Source organism: Anarhichas minor, unplaced genomic scaffold (genome assembly GCF_050575085.1).
Source record: "Anarhichas minor isolate MPS153535 unplaced genomic scaffold, ASM5057508v1 ptg000003l, whole genome shotgun sequence".
Classification (NCBI taxonomy): domain Eukaryota; kingdom Metazoa; phylum Chordata; class Actinopteri; order Perciformes; family Anarhichadidae; genus Anarhichas; species Anarhichas minor.
Window position 1 is genome coordinate 521,274 of NW_027466449.1, and position 21,114 is coordinate 542,387.

The 21,114-nt window shown below is 45.9% G+C and overlaps 1 protein-coding gene across 1 annotated transcript in view; it reads right to left on the reverse strand.

Annotated features, from left to right (window-relative positions):
- agrn (agrin) overlaps positions 1–21,114 on the reverse strand; it is a 229,333-nt gene that overhangs the window by 77,294 nt on the left and 130,925 nt on the right. Inside the window, exon 4 of the mRNA XM_076092623.1 lies at positions 17,687–17,902. Coding sequence (XP_075948738.1) covers positions 17,687–17,902 — 216 coding nt within the window. The remainder of the gene's footprint in view (positions 1–17,686; positions 17,903–21,114) is intronic.

The following is a 21,114-nucleotide window of genomic DNA, read 5'->3' on the forward strand; positions in this document are numbered from 1 at the left end:
ATTCCTCCCCCCGAGGACTTTGTTTCCACACTAATTAAACAGCGTGCTACATGTCGCTGAGTGACTCATTCCAATGATGGGACAGGCTGCAACTTTGAATTTCGCCAGTGTTCGCCACCGACGGGGGATTTTCACCGTGCTCGACAAAAAGGCGTCCGTGAGATTACAATCGCTGTCATCTCGGCTGCGTGATGCATATTTATGACTGTCGCGGACAAACATGCTCTCCTGTGGGAGCCTTCTCATTTCCTAAACTCGCCACTTTTAGAATAAATATTTACCCGTGTCTGATATTATCCCCTCTTTTGTTACAGCCGACATGGACGGATTTAATTTAAAGAGGGGGGGGGAGGGGGAGGGGGTGTATATAGAATCGTAAATTCCTTGCTCTGCATTTCATTTTGCCGGGACCGGAATGCAGTGCTGGTGCAGAGAGATATATTACATTATGGATGTGTAAAGAGACAGGAGCGCTGCGAGGAGAGCTCTTGATCAAAGGATACACCCCCCACCTCGCTTTCCTCGTCTTCGTGACACATCCCCCCCCCCCCCCCCTACTTCTTCTTCCCTCCTGTCAAGTCCTTTTGAGGTTTGGTGCGTGAGACTCGTTAACGAAGACTTCTTATATTTGTGCTGTGCTGCAGCGGGAACTGACTCCAGACCCAATTTATGACAAAGACACTTCAAAAGTAACTTCAAAATAAAGCAGCCAAATTACAGCTCTAACTGAGGCAGATTGCTCAATTTCAGACTTGCTGAAATCATAAGCCCATTGTGAGCCATGCATGGGGGTTTAATGGCGGCCAATGTGACACGTGGCCCTTTAGGTTCAGTCTAATCATGCGAACAATGACACAGTGATGGCCCCTGTTGGAACCCAGCGCTGCGGTAATGACCTTGTTGTATCTACCAGAGCAGGTAAAAGGTCAAGTGGAATCACAGCAGCAATTACACACAAGTCACAATCACTACGGATTGCTTAACTTATAATATAGTACCGGGAGACTCGGCCGCACTGTTTTGATGCACCTGCTCCGCTACACGGTGCTTCTTCTCAGAGCGATTACGGTTTCTGTAAAATGGCTGCTTATTAAGGCGTGGACGAGGAGGAAGATGAGGAAGATGAGGGAGAAGCCCGGCGATCCCCTATCACCTGTTTGCTTCATGACAGTAAACAGCTTCGTCCTCGCACTTCTTGATCTCATTAAATAATAGCCCGGGCTTCCTCTCTCCCCAGCCCTCTTCTCCTCCGAGCGAAGCTGGCATCTTGACAGCAGAAGGAGGGGTGGGGGCGATAGTGAGGAGCACGGGAGCTAGGTAGAATAGAAAGGAGGAGGCGGGGGCGGGGGCTCCTGATCTGAATGCTAACAGGGGAAGCGCGGCCTGGATGGGGCGTTAGTGCAGATAAGCCTCCCCTTTCTCAGACTCAGACAAGCAATCGGTGTAACAAGACCCCGAAGAATAGGAAAAAAAACAAAAAAACACACACACTCACCACAGCAAACTTCAGGGAGTTTGCGCTTATATTTTCTCATTATTATCGTGTGAAAGGTGGCACGAGAACAGGAGAGAGAGGAGAGAGCCGAGAAAGCTGGCTTCGCAAAATTAGAATGATCCTCGCTGCCAATTAGATCAGTCGCCCTCGCCGGAGTAAAGCTCAGCGAGGTTTAGACTGCAAAGATAATGAGGGAAGAAAAAAGAAAAAAAATGCAGATAAGGATACAGATAGACGGGAGAGATAAAGACACAAAGTGACACTGAAGCAATTCCAGCACAAACGGAGATGACATCTCAAGCTCATGACGAGGGGAGGGAGGACACTCGGCATTCTGGGGGCCCAATTAAAAGAATGTCCCGTAACATATCTGCAGGTATGTTTACGTCACCGCTAAATGTCGATGATCCGGTTACATTTAATTGGCTCTTTTAACGGAACAATTGCTCCGAGGCGTGCATCATTTGAACGGACACACCTTCTTGGGATATCTACAGTCAGCAGGTTAGCTTCATTTGAATCAGAGCGTCTGCTTCGTGAGCCCTTCGGGGACGCGTAGTGACCGGAGTATACTCGCGGGCCTGATTGTGAATTCATGTGCCGTGGTGTTTCCTGGATACCCACCTTGACCTCGACTCCCTTCCAGCTGCAGATATAACGAACTTTCGAGGAGAATTTTAAACCGAATCTGTTGAGAATTGTAATATCGGAGGTTGGTGACGTCTGACTGTAAATTGGGGCAGGAAGAGGGGGGGGGGGGGGGGATTACGGTGATCCTCTCCCCTCTCATCTCTCCCCCTGGCAGCCAACAGACAGCCAAGGCAGGTGGGGGAGCTCTGCGTCTCTCTGATCCACTGTTTTGTGCTGCACTTTATTAATGCTTCATTAGGGACAGGGAGCTGTCAGCGCCATGCTGGCTTTACCTGACGCCCTGCCGCCACAGCACCGCCAGCAGCCCAGATGTGTGTGTGTGTGTGTGTGTGTGCTCATATATGCCAGAGCACGTTTGCAGGCAGCCATGGAGTTCAGATAAGTCTGCAAGCGATATGTATGCATGTGCATCTGCGCATGCATGCATGCGTGTGTGTGTGTGTGGTGCTTCCCGTTGTGCTGTTAGTGATAAGGGAGGGAGCAGGGGGTTGGAGCTAATCAAATGCAATGAAGCGATGTCGGGGGACTTGGCAGTGTGTGTTCTAATCAAGAACACTCCCCCCCCCCCCCCCCCCCCATCACCAGCAGGAGAAGAAGAAGAAGAAGAAGAGACAAGACAACGTGACAGAGAGAGGAAAGCAGCAATGACGGGACAAGAGTTTAAAAACTGGAGGAGAGAATCAAACATTCACACATTAATAATAAAGGAATAATTAAACATTTTTGAAAGTGCTAGTACGCTTATTTGCCTTCTGTCTGAGAGTGAGGCGTGAGCCAAGCTACCTATCTCCCCCTTTCCTACAGTTGTTATGCTAAGCTAGGCTTAACACCTGACTCCAGTTCCATCCTTGAAGCTCCGCTAATCAGCATTTACCAGCTGCTCGTATTGTTTTCAGCTCGTGAGTCTGTCTGCGTGTGTCATCGAGGCAAAGTGTGGCCTTGAGACACATACTGTATCTGGGAACTCCCACAGAACAGGTTTATAGTACTTTGTCAGGCGGTGATATGTCAGGGGTGCAAGATGCAGTCAGGAAACGTTACAGGTGTGTAGTCGAGATCAAATGAGTCACACACACACACACACACACACACACTTTATGGGGTTGGTGGAGCAAAAAGGAGAGCAGAGAAAAGGCAGAGTATAATGCATATTCTATACAAGGGATCCATGCAATTAAATAATGAATACAAGAATCAATAGTACACTACAGAGCATAGAACTGCAGGTTTTACTTAACTTTATTACAATGATTATATGCACAAACAGCTCAACTTATACCTAAATTATGAAAACTGTTGTAAATGTTCATGCTTTGTCCAGAAACACTGTGTTTACTTTATGTCATTTTATTTTCTTATGTCTGTGTGTCGGATATCTGTGTTAAAATGGACGCGGTATATGCCGTATCATATAATGAGCTCAGAAATGTAAAGAAAAAAAAAGGTCATTTAGAAAATGATGCATTAAAGTAAGACAAATAAATACATAAATAATGAAAATGATAAGGAAAAAAAATTGTTTTGATTGACAAGCAATGCTGGGTATGTTAATTGCATGAAGACCACAACAATGAGCACTTACCAAAACTAACAATAATAAAAATATATAAATATGAGGATGGAGAGAGTTCAAACAAAGATGGGGACAAGCAAGCAGAGGAAAGGTTTTAAGTTGAGAGGTGCTGTGGAGAGAAGTGTGCAGAAGTGAGATAAGGGAAAGAGGGTCAGAATGGGAGCACGAAAAAAGGCAGCGTGGAATGGTCAGAAAATAAACAAGATTAACGGACTAGATCAATACGGACCGAGATCCAAGAACTAAATATGGATGAGAATGTGCAGCCAGATATCTAAACCAAGTGATGAGGAGCAGGAGGCGGGGACTGAGGGAAGGCCAAAGGATTAACAGTCCTGCACACCTCTCCAACATGCCGGCTGTGTGCACACACACACGCACACACACACACACACACACACACACACACCCTTCATTTTCTCTTCTGTGGGGGCCAATGGCTGGAAGATGATTCTCTGTGTTTGATGTAGTTCTTCAAAGCGCTCCATTGAACTGCAGCTGTTGCTCTCTTTTATACGCTTTGTTGTTTTACCCTTGAGAGTGGAAAATGAACCGCGAAAAAAAAAAGCCCTCATCATAAACCGGTGGCCACACTCACAGCAAAGTAATGTTGTGTGAGTGTGCGGCGGAGGGTGTGTGGGATGTGGGCAAAGCAAAACCGAGGTTAAAAACACTTTTAAGGGGACAAAGAACGGCGACATTAATTGCTGCACTAAAAAAAACAAACCCAGAGAAATGTTAAAGTAAAATATAAATGACAGCTGATAACGCACTCAAACGTGGCGACGCCGTAAGGTCTTGTGATTCCAAAATAGACAATTTTGAACGGTAGCTGTCATTTGGCAGTGGCAGATACCTCGCGCTTGAAAAAAGTGCAGCGAAGCGCAGGTGGGGGTGCTGAAATGCCTAAGCGGGGCCCATTTATTCTGCTGAGTGACGGCAAGAAGGCAGGACGGGATTAAAGTGTCTGGATGTGGCATTTATGACAAACACAGAGATGGAGATGTGATGTGCAGGTGTTTGAGGGGGACGGCGCACAACTTCACGGAGAACACTTAACTTCTCTAGTTAAACATCAGCGAGCGGTGTAACACACATTTAGAGATGCTTCCCGTGAAGGTCACTTGTTAACTAAAAAGAACGTTGTCATCGCGTAATGTTAGTGTTAACAGTATAAAAACACAAGAGGAAATTCTTTCTTGTCTTGCCCCTCACAGCTTGGTGACATTAAGGCCAGATTGGAGAGGTTTTTTTGGGCCTGTTTGTTGAAATGAAAGAAATGAATGAATATATATATTTTGTGTAAATATGTAACAAACAACAAGTGAAACCCAAGTACTTTGTTGTATAATCAGATGATGTCCACTCTGTCAAAAGAAAACTGACTTACTTACTGCTCTTATTTCTGACCTATAACCCAGTCCTCGAGATGACAGACGAGAAGACACGAGCTGATGGACTGTCTCTTTAACCTCAGGGCCGCCCCGTCACCTTAATGGTCTACAGGGAACAATAAGTATATTACATATTGAAAAACTGTCCGTGCTTGGATAAAGGCTCAGGCCTTTTGAATGAAGATCTCCAGCCTCATTTCCACTTCATGGTTCGGCTCGTCTTGACTCGACTCACTTTTGGTACCGTGTCCTTTTCCATATTTCGTTTTCCACTGCAGATAGTTACCCCCCCACCCGTGACATCATCCTCAACACAACACTCTAGACGTCTGCACTTGGTCGGCAGTTTTTCGGGCTGCCATCTTTAAATTTTTCCTGGATCGAGTAAATAACTAAATATTCTAGTTACAACTCCCTCTTGTAACCCCACAAAAGTGAATCGAGTGAAGCACCACACAGTCAAAATCTGGCATTGGTGCCAAAATAAGTCGGGGGGGGGGGGGGGGGGGAGTGCAGTCAGGGATTCTATTAACTGCTCGTTTGTTTACCTCTTGAAGGCCGGGATTCCAGATAATCAATAATGCATTCATGTTGTTTAAATTGTCGAGCTCTACACCGGCTACCCCTGGATCAAACTGCAGTGAGATGAAACTCCTTAGACCCAATTAGCCGATTTAGCACTACGGCAAACATTTATACCACAGCTACGGGTCACTGATGAAATGTTTTCATCACTAAAACTTCACTGAGAGCAACAAACAAGACAAATGTCTTTAGTGTTCATCAAAGTTTAAAAGCTGAATGAGTCCAATGCGCAAAAACACCTTTGTGCCCACAAACAGGATGAAAACAGAGAACCAACGAGCTTGCATCAGAGAGAGAGAGAGAGAGAGAGAGAGAGATGTATTCAGAATGTCATCCCGGCCCAAGAAAGAGGCACGAGGACTCATTTGGACTAAGTTGCGCATATGCCACAAGTTTCCTTTCATTACATCCTGATTAACGGGAGCCGGTGGTGGTGGGGAGCCAAAACCGGCACTGATGTGCAGCGAAGCGTCGGCTTATCATGCTTGGCCTTTGCCATGAACGTTCGCTAATGACTGATGGCCGCTGGGCGCAATATGCTGTCCAGAGCTGCCGAGGAGTCGGTCACAGAAGGCGTTGGGCCTCAACACGAACATGGGCACACATCTGTGTGAAGACATGCAGTAGCAACACGCAGTCCTCATGCATGCATGATGAGCTGAAAGACGTGCACTTTAAGGCTCATAATTATCTCCACCAGGGGATTGTGTATTTGGTGGTTTTGTGCACGCGTGCATCTCTGTGTCTGTCTGTCTTTCCACGGCTAACCTAGCATACTGCTGAACCCATCAGCCTAATACTTTTTGTGCTCATTTATGAGCTGTGTGCAAAAGGGCAACCTCTCGTGGTTGCAGTGATTCCAACTTTTTAAAACACATATTTTATTGACTGTTTTCTAGCATCATTGACCGCTGACTCCTTAATACTCTTAACCGACCGGAAGGGGCCGTGAGTGATAAATCACTGCTTATATTTGGACTCTTCTTTACGCTGTGAGTTAGAAATTGTTCCTCTCTTGATTTGCATGCCAAAGTTAGACAGTTGCAGAGTTTATATTTATTCAAATCGAACATCACAGCAGCGGTTGTTGCAGAAACACCTGGCGGAGATCTGCACTCCACTGAGTGCACTTTTTGTAGTTCACTCTGCTTTACCTCTGGTCCCCACAGTCCCATATAAACAAATGTGTTTTACAGCTCTCTGTCACGTACTCATCTAAAAGCTATTACATCTATAGCCATTTCATTAAAGCTGTCCGAGACTCAGCTGCCCTTAAAGTCAGCGGTTCCCTACCAGAAAAAGATTTCTGCTAAAGAAAATTAATTTAGTTTTCTTTTTATGAACTGCATACTGCATATGAACTATGAATGTGGCTGCTCACAGGTCATACAGCAGCTTGTGACCTGGCTATAAATGCTCAGAAGCCAGTCAGACTTTGTCACCACTTTTTCAGTGTTTTTGTTTTCTTATAAATCAACTGAAGCAAAATCAGCAACAGCGATAAGAACCTCATCAACACAAGAGAATTGTCTCGTGGAAGCAGAAATACCACAATAATGAGCGCTTGGCACCAAAGATTGAGACTGTAATTGAAATAATAACAAATATCTAGTGGATTATAATTTAAAACTTTTGTAAAAAAAAAACATGCTGTTTATCTACTTCTGTCTCTCTCTCTCATACACACAGATATTTACAATCAGATAAAAATCAGCGTGCCCATTTCAGCTTTGCAATATACTGTACGACCCTGTTTAACACAACAGTAGAATTCATGCTATTTTGATAAGCCTCTCTGGGAAAAGAAGAAATAAATCTCAACGAAGCTGCAGGAGGAGCAGAGAGTCCTGACATCTATTCAGTGCAAATAATTCCAAACAGGATTGATTCTCCTTCCTTTTCTGGCACGCATTGTTACTGCAGGCAGGCGCGCTGTTTGTGTGTTTCTCTTATTCTAATTGTAAAGAAAATTGTTTGATCTCGGAGTGAGAAAACAAACGCGTTTCAGGGAGAAATTAAGGTATATTGGCCCGTCCTCACAATCCTCACAATGGCGTGAACGTGACTGTGGTAAACAATGAACAAAGTAGCGTTCACATTGTTGCCAGAGAGAAAGCGTCACGCAGTCAGCATCCCGAGTCAAGTGACTCTGATAAAGACTATGAGACTGACCTATTCAATCCACTGACAAACAGCAGCGGAATGGCGTCTTGCTTGTGTAACTCCAATATAAACAGGATATTGTGTCAGGACACACGACAGAGAGGAAGTCTTCACGAATGGGCGTGCTCCACTGCAACAAACAAAAGGCAGGGAGGACTGGTGGCCCCCGGGTGTGAGAGCAACTCACTGTGACATGTTTTGTACAACAAGTTGGGTTCTTCAAAATGAATGAATTAAGTCTTAGGGAATGTGGTGCCACTAACGACTAACTTACAGGTTTTATCAGACGATGGGAACGATTTTCTTTTAAATGATGAAAAAACAAACATGAAAGAATAGTAATGTTAATAATAATCATTGCTTTTCTCCAATGGATCATTTTAAAGTTCTAATCCATGAAACTGCATTTGTTTATGGCCTGCATTTTTTGAGAAACACCAACATGCTTCTTGTTCTGTATTCACCTCTTTATATCACAAGTTTTCATTGTTACTGGCGGAGTCCGCCATTTGCCACGTGGCATTCAAAATCGTCTGCGCCAGCACATGTGATTCACAAGCAACGCTACATGCATGTACTTCATCATTGCTGCGCCTCGTCATTTTCTTGAATCACATTTATGTTACCCTCAGGTGAACTGATGGCTGAGCTCTGGGAAGTTACTGGTAATGCGGAGCAAACGTTTCCTACTGCAGGGGACGCGCATTAAAGAGAGACAACCATGGAGAGGCTTTTATTATGAAGCCGCCACAGGAAGCCAGTTTGTCACCAACTTGGGTTAGCGTTGATATTGTTTGTGTATTTAAAAAATGCAAGACGCGGTCATTTTTGGAGCTTTTGGACAAAAAAAAAAGTTCCACACAAGAGTTAATTCTCCCCATGTTTTCCCCTCAGTCCCGCTCCGGAGGACAACAGACTGCTGGGTTGCTCTCCTTCCACTCACTTAACCACATTCACATTCCAACCCAGGTGCAAACAGCGTCTCATTAGATCACAGACACCAATAGCAGCAGGACTCCGGGTCCCGACGAGCTGGATCGATAACTGCTGCACCACTTCATCTCGGCCGTGAGACGGGACGACGCGCGGCTGATTCACATTCCCACACGCGACACACACCCACACCACTGCGTCCATGCGGCTGAATATCTCAAGACCGGAAGACGGTAAAACCTCTGAAAGTCTAACATCTGTTTGATCATTTGAAAAATCAGCGGAGGTGGAATTTACAATCAATCTCCCATTGAATGCAAGGGCCGTCTCAATTGCCCTCTGCTGCCACAATGTGAACACAGCATTAGTCTGGGAGGGTGAGTGCAGTCCATGGAGGGCCCTCCATCAAGTAGCAAGGCAGGAGTGGTTGTGTGTGTGTGTGTGTGTGTGTGTGCACCGAAAGGTGTTGAGTGTAAAAGTGCAGTTAAGAATACAGATATATATCTAAGATATTGAATATTGTCTCTTTCTGTCTCTTCACGCCAATAAAGTATCCGACTGTTTGGAATTTACAGAAAGAAAGTTTGGTTTATATGAGGACATACATTGTGTGACACACCACACTCACACACATACACACACACACACACACACACACACATATAATATATATATATATAAATACACAAATTATACAGAAACCAAGCCAATATAGACACGGCTATTCTTCAGAAATCCGGCTCTGACAGTTGTCGCCATTCTTGTTCCACACAAATCCAATAAAATATCCACTATTGTCTGCTGAACTGGTAGTTATCCTCATATTTTCAACACCGCTTTGCTTTTATCATTTTTTACTCCTTTCCATGTCCTCCGAAGTGTGCGTAGGGAAAATAACAAATAACCATGTATTATTCAGGAGACACCAAATGCATAAATACATTAAAAAGTCTCAAAACACAACTCCTTGTCTGGTATTAGCAGGTGTGCGCGTGTGCGTGCGCAGATAACCGTTATTTCGCCTGCAGGTTTAAGAGAGGTGAACGCTGTATAGAGAGAGGGAGAGAAGAAGAAGAAGACAGGATGTGTCTTACAAGTATCAGTGGACGCAGACGAGTGGAACCGCGAGTAAAGATGGATGGAGGATTCCAGAAAAGCCCATTATCATCTCTTTATGTGTGTGTGTGTGTGTGTGTGTGTGTGTGTGTGTGGCGAAGGACGATAACAAGAATGTATGTTTTTCAATCTATCTGTTTGCAAAATGCCTAGAGTGTGCGTATATTTCACTAAGTACGTCTGGGATGTGTGTACATGCATGGGGGTGTATAAAAACAGTATCAGCACACACACACACACACACACACACAGTCCGTCTGTCAGGTTCTGCATGTTATGGTTATGAATACCAAGCAAGAGTCAATGCCCTCAGGAAATGAAAGCACGAAAACCAAGTTATTTACAATGACCTCTCGCCCTGTGTGCGTGTGTGACTGTGTGTGCGTGCACATAAATGTGTTCAGCAATCACCCTGGAGGAATTTGATTAGTGTGTGTGTGCATGTGTGTTTGTGTGTGTTTGTGCGTGTGTGTGCGTGTTACTACTGATGAGAGTAGCAGCAAGAAACAGAAAGAGGCAAATGGAAGAGAGGGAAGGGAGGGAGAGAACGAGGAAGAGAGAGAAAGAAAGTTAAGGAGCGGCCGGAGCTTAGCAGAGCTATTTTTGGCTGGTCCAACAGCGAGGGATGGAGGGATGAAAATGAGAGAGACATGAAGTAGAATGGACTCAAAAGGAAGAGGAAGGAAGAAAAAAAAGGAGGAAGGGAAAGGAGGGTTAAAAAAAGAGAGACGAGGAGGTGAGAAGAAGAGGTGGAGGGAGTGAGGAAGGAAGGGAGGGAGGAAAAGGGAAGAAAGATATTGGAGAGATATAACTAACGAGGGAGATAAGGGGACAAGACCAAAAAAAATGGAAGGTTGGAGGGAGGAAGCGAAGAAGGAAAGGAGAGCAAAAAGGAGAAAAGGAGGTGCAGAGGTAGAGGTGACTGTGCAGAACATTGTTATCTCCACCATCTACAGCTATTACCACCAGTCCATTGTCACTGGGCGTGTCACCGGGGCAGCGATAGAGAGATCACCGGAGCACGAGCGAAGAGAGAAGTGTAAGGAAAAGGGAGGAAGAGGAAGTGGAAGAGGGTATGTGGAGGTCAAGGAAGAATAAAGCAGGTTGGCTTTCATCTCGCTCCAGCTCGGCTCCAGAATGAGGCTTTCGCTTGCAGGAGATTTCCTAAAAGCTTCCCTCCCTGCCAGCCTTGGGCCCTACGAGGGGATAAATCAGGGCTTTAACTGGCACCAGCCGCACCAGCACCAGACAAAAGACAAAAAGTGCAACTGGGGTAACAAGCTCAGGTCAGGGACGGCATTAGCTTCTCTGGGGGTAAAAAAAATGAAGAAGGTGAGAGAAACACGACACAAACCATCTCAGCAAGGTGTCGGTCCACCTCACCATCACAGGTGTGTGGATATGATGAGCTGTCTCACATGTTACTCCAAAGTGTCACACAGGTGTTGTATTGGTGCTGTGATTCACATCATCATTTTCATACTCATCAAAACATTGGATGTGTGTGTGCCGGGGAGCCCCGATGTCGAAATTCATTTATTCAGGTGTTCCTTTAATTTGCCAGCATCTAAATCCAGCAGGTTAGTTTAAAATAACACATTCGATACGGCAAAACAGCACGGCGTCTACTGCAAAAGCAAGCCCAAACGGATATTCACTATGGTGAAATTGTGTATATCTGGAAATATATCCCAACGGAGGACTCACGGATAAGGACTGATGTGCTTTGGCGAAGACATTTAGTCGGAAAGGTAATTGTTGCCGTGATTACGTTTACTTTGACACCAGAGACCGGGCTTTACAAACATTAACCAGGTGCTTTGAGTTCTCAAAGCATCATCATGAAAATGTTAATCATGCTTTACTTGCCAGGGGTGGATATATCTAAATACAATAAACATTTTACAGATGTTCAATATAAATATTCCCTCATTAAGGTGATAGAAAATGAAATCTCGGCGGCATTGTGTGGCTGCTACAAAAACGCATTTGCGAGCGCGGGACAGTTGTATACAAGACGGGTTCGAGCCTTTCAAGTAATAAATACAGAAAACGAATGCGACGGCATCAAATCTCTGAACGGCGCTGAATTCTACCCGTGAAGCTGCACCGCGTACTTTGTGTTGAAGATGGAGAGGTTCACATCCGCCCCGCATTGGGTCTGATTGCGCGCAGTATGTTAGAGCAGACAGAGCAGCAGGTGCGGAGTGCTGATGCCTTTCTCCTTTCACTGCGAGGACACAAGAGTGTGTCGGTGCTGGAGAGATAAAGCACAGAGAGAGAGAGAGGGGGAGAGAGAGAGACTGATAGAGGAGGAGGCAGCGGGCCGCGCTTATGGCCAACTCTCGAGAACACACACGCAAAATCAATCTCCATTGATCACTCTCTCGAACCCCAGTCACCTCCACCACACACCACTTCTTCTTCTTTTTTTGCATTACTTGTTGCACTCCTCCAAGAAGAAAAAGAACGGAGTTAAAAAAAGAAAAAAAGAAAAGAATGAAAAGTCCATGTTCCACTAGAGTGGCCACACAAGATGAGTTCTGCAGCACTTCTGTGGCTCTCTCTCTCTCTCTCTCTCTCTCTCTGGGAGAGGGAGTGTATTTACCACTCCGCTCCCAAGTTCAATATTAGGAGAGCCAACACCGTGCACGCTCCCCAGCCGACTGCAGCGTGTGCACGCACACACGCACACACACACACACACACACACACACACGCACACACACACACACGTCACTTGTCTCTGAACCGGAGTGTTTCTGCTGGCTGGTTCTCTCTCTCTCTGCCTCAGAGTTCTCTCTTTTCTGAACTGACTGCTTTTCTTTCTTCTTCTCGCCTCGTGTTGTGAGGGACTCCTGCTGGGCCAGTTGGAACGCGGCTTCTCCTTTTAATTCTCGATGGTATCGGAAGCTATTATCTGCTCGCCGACTGCGCTCTCGACCGCCAGAGATGTAACCCCGCCCATCGTAAAGCATACGAGCTGGTCCTGAACCATTAAGGGCCAGGTTATGTGGATATTAGAGCGGAGCGCCGGGGGCGACTAAGTGCCCACGCCTCAACGACGCGCGGGTCGCTCCGTCCCGCCCTCAGGAGGGGACTTACACCGTTACCACGGCACTTACATGTTGTAATAGCCAGTTCAACGTTAAGAGTGAGGAGCTAATGGCATGGCGGTTAAAAGGGGATTTTCTTTTTTACGCTGTTGTGCCAAACTGAGCTAAAGCTGAACCGTGGGAGTGGGAATGTATATGGGCACCTGTCGGCGGGGGAGGGACTGGGATCACGGTGACATTGCTACAGCGGTAAGTCCAGGTTGGTAAAGACAAAACTATATTTGCAGTTACAACCGCATGTGAGCTCAACCAAATCCCCCCTTGCACAGGATAAAGGTAAGTGAAGTTGGAGACAGTTCAGGAAGTTGGTCCGTAAACTGGGATGGATTGATGCCAGTTTGGTCGCTAATTTTCCTGTTTACCTTCCGTTTCTCTTTTCTGAATAAGTTAGGTGAGACGGCATGACGGCGCACGCTTTATGTTGGCAAATGCCACTCCCAAATCGCAAGAATTACCGGGGTGAATACAATGGTATTACCAGTAGGAACAATGGCAAACAACAACACTTGATCTCCACCAAATTCCAAATGTGGTGCCCTTCCGCAAAGTTTCCTGAGAATCGTTCCGGTAGTTTTTCCGTAATTTCCTGCTGTCAAAAAGACAAACCAACCAAAAACATAACCTCCTTGGAGAAGCTAACAAGAACGAGGTTGTATTAAGCTACAATTTCCCATAAAAATGTGCTGATAGAGAAGGACATTAAAGTACTATGTAACATTACAGAGCTGTGTAACTGTGGCCACAAGTGGCGATTACAGGATGGAGGTGAATGCAAAGATGTAGTGTGCATGTAGCACAAGTGGAGTAGGGCCATGAAGTCGAGAGACTTCAGCTCAGTAATATCTGTTACACAGCAATAACGATGTAAAGTTTGGCTTACCGTTGGCTACTGGTCACACCAGAGTGAGTAAGGCTCTTGTACTGTAGCGGTCAAACCCCTGAGTGTGTTGAAGTAGGCATGCGGTGCCATTTAGTGGTTGAGAATTTGAGAAGAATGTGTTATTTCTTCTTTTAAAAAGTTCTACAGTCTTGCTTGAAGTCAGCAGCAGAATGCTCACACTGGGAAATGCAGCGGTGTCAGCATCCTACAGATGTGTGGGACCTACCGGTCGATGCTTCCCTCATGTTCACAAAAACACACCCCCCAGCCTCAGACTCGTATGTAGTGATAACAACACGCTCCGTACAACTCCGGTCCCTGTTAAAAAAAGGATAATCAGCCATGGTTGCACTCCTGAGTGCCAGATAAGACTCCCGAGTTTGATTTGAACATGACGGCTTCTCAGAACGGTGGCCAACTCGCTTACCCCGATGAAAACCCACCATTCAAATCGAATGAGTCAAACGAGGCTTCGCACAAAAAGCACCGATCCAACCGCCCACACTATTTATAAAGTTAAAAAGCTCTCTCGTTCTCTCAGCTCCTTCTCCTCGCGCCGTCTCCTGCTTTGCCTCCTTCCCATGTTTACCTCTCTCTCTCTCTCTTCCGCCATTAGCCCTGACAACCCCATAATCTCAGCCAGAGTGACCTGTCCAGGCCCTTTGTACCAGCCTGGATTTATTGGAGGCAGAAAGAGAATGAGAACCTGTCACTCTGCTTCCCCTGACCTCTTAACCCCCTCTTTCTCTTTCACACACACACACACACACACACACACCCTGGCAGGCATGCAGGTATACCACCCTACACTCCGGTACCTTCACCTCTACATACAAATAGCCTTCAATTCAGCCATACAACCTGATGAATCTCAAAACCAAAGCTTACAACCTGGCTGAATGATTCATCCTGCTACGTTCATTAAATCCTTTTGATTCTTAGGTCGGCCGGCCGGCCTTCTGAGCGCTGACTAATGACGAGAGTTATTTTGTTATGTGTGGGAGCTACAGAAAGGCAATTGAAGCAAAGATAAACATACCTACATATGGCAGCGAGATAAGTGTTCCCGTTGTGTGCAACGCTAGCGTGGCAATCTGCCCAAGACATTGTTATAATGTTATTTCATGTCTGTTGGTTTGACAATGTTACTTTATTTCAAATGAATTATTACATATATTTTGGTAATAATGAAACTGCAATAGAGAAATTTTCAAGAAACGTGCTGTACGGATCCTTAAATGTTATTGTAATAATCTGATTAAATGTGTTACGTTTGCTTGGATAATCATGAAGGATATAACTCATATTTTGGGGGGGGGGGTTTCATAATCATTGCTTCTTTGAACATTTGTGCATTGATGCATTACAGTTCATAATATTTGGGTATTGCGTTGTCAAATCTAAATGGAGGTGAAAGTATCAAAAACACGGCAGATTAAGCTTTACCGTATTTTTCCTTTTTGTTTAACAAATCTTTCAAAGGCTGTTGTGCAGATTTAATATTTTCAATCAGACTTCTTACTTAAAAACATCCAGACCACACACGTGGTACGAATAAATGACATGAAAATACGAATATTATACGTCAAGGGCTTTTTTTTGGGAAAGGTGAAAAAGGGAGTGGATTTGGTCTGCGCTGCATTTGTCAAGGTTGAAAGCAGTAATAAAGTTTGCCGTCTTGGAGTGGACTAAGCAGCCTCCTTGATGTCGCAATTCAACCCGTTCCGTACAAAACGTGATCGGTCGATGCCTTTATTTGCTGTGTAATACTTGCATTCAGTGTGAAAGTATTCATGACAAAAACAGCAGAATATACTGACGTGCAAAGTAATCGCACAAAAAGACAAACAGCCCTGGTGTGTAAAGGCCTTTCCACTCCCAAAGAACTCTGTGTTCTTTGGAAAGCAGTCAAACTCAAGGGCTACATGAAAAAGTTGAGGTATAAATTGCCTTACAATTAGCATCAATTACATAGGGCTATTAAAAAAAATGGAACACTCGCGGTGCTCCGGATGTGACATTATATAAGAGAAAGCCTCTGTCCTGCTGCTGAGCGTGTTGTTATTATCAGCAATACTATCATTAGTGTGATCATTATTATCATGTTTTACTTTGGGCTTGTTTTTTTTCCCGTGACTGCCTGCTGTTGTTGCCAGTGGTAATTATGGTGGTTCTGATGGCCTAAACCCTCCATAAACCATCATTACAGCACTCGCACTGCCTTCTCTCCCTGCATCTAGTCCTGTACTCTGTGCACCTATTCACTCACTCAATCCCTCGCTCACTTGCTCTTGCGTCCCCCTCGTACACTAAATGTTTCATATCTCATTCCTCTCTCAACATAATTTCCTTCCATCCCTCTCCAGATGCTTCTCCGCTGTACTCTCTGACCCCCCCCCCCTGTCCTTGCTCTGTCCTTTGCATCTCTTTATTTCCTCTCCGCCAGTGGTGAGCCAGTCAGCGAGCTTGGCACTGTAATCAGACCCCTGGAATTAGCGGCGGGTCCACACTGGCGGGCGGAGCACGACGCTGACAAAACACTATGGTTATTATTGAGGCTGCTGCTTTTGGCAGGAACCCGCTGCCCCCCCCCTCGGAGCCCTGGATCTTGATGGGCTCTGCTAAAGAGACGCAATGAGAGCTACAGCAGGAGTTTAGGCATCCGCCAGGGGCCAGGGGATAAAACGCACACTGGATGGCTACCAATGGGAGCGATGAGTGGCACACGTTTTCTGCTTGTGAGGGTGGCGCTTAAGCACCGGGAGCGCAGCCATGTTGGAAAGACAAAAGGTCGGACATAATGGGGAACGTGTTTTATTATTGGGGGATGAAGATAGGAAGGCAAAGCCTGTTGTGTCAGCACGGGGTGTGATAGGAGTCCCTTTACTTGACAATAACACGCAATTTAGTGTCACTCAGAGACCCGCGGCTTTGTGTTTCAATCAATTAACCGCGTGAGTTTTCTGTCCCAAAGATCAAAACACCAAGTCCCACGTCCATCACTTCAAACCCCCCCCCCCCCCCTTACATTCGCCGCGCTTGAAGCGGTTTATTCACCTGTACTTCACGGCATTGAAATTCAACTCTCACAGCGGCTTAATGGAGAGTGTCAGTCTCGGGTCAGATTGCTTTCTGTTAATGCTTTAGATTCAGTGAACTTTCTCGGATTCACCTTTTTCTGGATCAAAGGCACCGATTTGATGTCTCAAAATGTCCAAATCCCTGTATATACCAACAGTAAAACCACACACACACACACACTAACATAAATATAATATGATAGCCGCGCTGCTGTGGTCGTGCTTGGTAGCAGGGGTCGACCACGGCCAACCCGTGACCGTCTCAACTGAGATGTGCTCTCAGCAGCTAAACTCATGCGTGTCTGTGCTGGAGAAAAAAAGCTCCATGTTCAGCTTTCAGTACTTTTACAGCTTCTACCTGGATCTCCGCTGCTGTGTTCCTGTTTGTACTTCCACACATCAGCCTTGTTTTACTGACTGCTGATCGCTTTCAGGTGTTGGAGCCGTGTGTTACTGTTCATACAAACTGAACCTTTCCTGCTGGTCCAGCTTGGCGTTCCAAGCTGGATGCTTTTATTGTGAGGAAGTTATAGGAAATGCGTCACCAAGTTAGCAGAGTTCGCTTTAGCGGTGCTATTCTTCAATAAATTCCATGGAAATAAACCCTGATTAGTGGCGCTGAAAGCACATGGAATCATCTCAAATCATTGTTTGTCTCCAAGAGCGGGTGGTCGGCCGCTAGGCGGGCGGTGGTACTTACAGCAGGGCCCTTTGCGCAGAACCTTGATGCGTCTCTGCGTGTTGCACTGGGCTTTCTCCAGCTCGCACTCGTTGGAGTAGGTGGAGGAATCCGAGCCGCACACGGGCGCCACCAAGGACGGACAGTCCACTCTCTTGCAAACACACTCGGCCTTGGCCGGGTCGGCCTGGTCCCGCTCACATACAGCGCTGAAGCCACACAGCATCCCTCTGCAGCCTGCCAGAATCAGGAAGAAAGAAAGAAAGAAAGAAGAAGGTGTTAGGATTGATACAAGAACATCTGATTAAATGAGCACGTTGCTTTTTGTTCAGTTCACGTGCTCAGTCTTCACGAATGAATGCAAAGAAAGTTTATGTTTAAACATCAGGCGTATTAAGCTCAATATGCGTCTTTGTGCGGAGCTCTACACAGTTTAGCAACAAAAAATGCATGAGGGATTAAATGTGATCCTGGCGTAAAGCAAACAGATGCTCTCAATTCATTCAGGGGAGAATCTATCCGCCCATGCAGAGCGAGCACAGTGTGTTGTTGGGCGTGCTGAGCCTACTGCAGAAATTGGAAAAGCTTCAATGTAAAAAAAACTAAACTAAAAAGTCAGCAACAACATTAAAATCAATCCACAGACAGCAGTCTTGCGGACGGTTTATTTTCCCCTTTGAAAACGGTCTTTGAAAGCACCAGCGATCCGCCGTCCAGGAAAACGTGGAGCGACGGCAACAAGCAGACAAACCAAGGTTAGCCGACCACTGCAAGGCCGCACGAGTCAAGCAGCAACAACTCTCAGGACTTCTGAAGCTCAAGTCTCCGCTGACTCCACTCACTTCGATCGAGTGAGAACCTGCAAACTGTAAAGTTTGTCAGAGGCCGCTGACCGCGCGGAGCAGACAGGAAGTACCCGTGTGCGTACACAACATCAATAGAGAGCAATTCACCCGCGTTGTGGCACCCCCCAGCTGCTGTGGCTCTGTGCCCAGTGAGAGGGCTGTTGGGCAGCCAGCTGGCATCACGTCCTCACCTCAGTATTAAAAGAGATGGCATTCTCTCACAGGTAGCAAACCTGATTGGAAATCAATGGAGGAAAGCACATGAAAATCCACTTAAAATAAATATTAAAAAAAGGATGGAGGGGCGAACTACCAGTGTCAATGCTGGGGATATGCACGTCACACACACACACACACAAAGCTATTTCTTATCAGTTGCTCCCAGGCAAAGACTAAATGCGAGGCGGCATGTCCACTTGGACTCGCTGGCAGGTGGCTTTTTGCGGTACTGGATGTCTGATAGACACGGACGCACATAAAACTCCTTGTGTGCAGCATAGACAACTGGTCCAGCATCTGTCCAAGGCATCTCATTTGGTCTCTCTCCTCGCACTGAAGCACAGTGTGCGTGTGTGTGTGTGTGTGTGTGGCGGAGTGACAAGCGAGGAGGCTGTTTTTGACTTGCCCACTGTTCCCCGTGGGAGAGCGCCTGACAGCTACCTGAGCTTACTCTCTTTTGTACCAGGGGAAAAGGAAGTGTGTGTGTGTGTGTGTGTGAGAGAAGCTATCCATGAATGCATCTGTATTCCTGACAGCATGTGTGTATCTAAGACGTGTAGGCATTAGGTGTCTCACACACACACACACACACACAAACACAGCCAGGTGCTAGCATGAAGGTCTTGTCACGACCGGCCCGCTGCTCTACCATCACTTCCCACCGTGCGATGCGCGTGTCGGCGTCAGCGAGCACGCGAGCGTCAGCGGGTGTCTCGGAGGCAAAGCCATGCGAGCGGAGCGGCAAGAGGTGAAATTCAATCGAACTGTGTCAGATGTGTACAAGAGCGAGGGAGGGTGTCTGATAGCATGTCAGGAAGAAATAATAAAAATAAAACCACAAGAGACAGAGGTTGCGGGTGTCCAAACATCAATCTCTATGTGGTTTAAAGGTATCAGCCGTGTTTCTTAACAATATATAGGTAGCACCGGTAACATTCAAGTAATAAAGCAAATAAGATTACTATTGTCATTGACAAAATACACATTGTAAACAGTGACGGTGGACACACCACCTGGAGAGGAAAAGAATCATGTATGCCAGCAGTGGTTTGTAACCAGATCTCTACTGCAGTGTTTTCCTAAGAGAAAATCTCACTCTAGCCTCGAGCTTAGCTGAATGACAAAAGGCCGACACCAGAGCTGAGGGCTCTGTCAAAGTGAAGGTTTCAAGAGCAGGCGTCGGTCAGAGTGTACAAACTGCATACTTATGCACTAGGGGTTCTTTCCAGGGGGAAATCCTCCCGATAGGCTACCCGAGAAAAAGTTTCCAATTTCTTAGGAAAAAACGGTGGTAGTCAATATGAACAACGTTATCTACCAGGGCTGAAAAGTGCCCTACCAACAAAGATTTTGTCAACAATAAATTTCAACCGGCCCTGACCCTGTTTGATTGACGGGTGATCTCGGGGAGTGCAGACACACTAACAAAAATGGCGAGGAGGATCCAGAGGACATGTCCTGGATGCCAATGCAGGGCTTTTCCCACAGCGTTCACACTCTGGCGATGTGTGTTTAGGCACTAAAATAAAAAAAGCATTTACACATCTACTGTAGAGGTGCTTCAGCAGACTTCTGGCTCTTTGCCTTTGTTACACACACGGGTCCTTATTTTGTCCAGTGTAGGTGATGTTGACGTGATTTAAGTTAGTGGTTCTTCAGGGGAATTTATGGCTCGTTGATTTTAGAACGGAGGCAGTAAGGCAGCATAGTCGCTAAGCTAGGGAAAAGCTAGCATAAATGCTAAAGAGCGTTACATTGACCCTTTCCTATTACTTAGCCTCTTTCATGTATTAAACAATGAATGGTGTGTCCAAACACGGTGCCGGACTCATTCCAATGAAAGCCACTTCTTTCACAGACCCGCGCATACAACAAAAACATTTCCCCCGCTTCCTTTCCAGGATTCCTTGTACCGCATTAGCATTAGCATTAGCGCGTTTTCTCCAGCTGCCACCTAGCAAACTGCTCGTACATATAAATAGCATAGAAAGGGTGGTTGCTATTGAAAATACAATTACTCTGATATTGATGGTGTGGACAAAATATTGGAGACACAGCAAAGTACAGCTTCCAAAATGGCCATAAAGTTGCATCAACCGCTCTCTTAAACAGTCTCCACAGAACAGAGTAAGCTTCATGAAGGCAGGATTCATTGCGGGTCCAACGAGCAAGACGGCATTAGTTTTCCCTAGTTGTACCTAATAAAATGGCATCTGAGTGTATGTCCGACCTCATGACTCAAGTTCAATATATGTAATTCGCTTCACAGCCGTTGCTTTTGCGATAAATACTCTCGGCCAGAGGTTCTTCTGGGTCCCATGGCCTCGTCTTACAGCCTCCTACATTTCAAACAATCCCAATGAACCAGTAAAGATCAGGGATTTC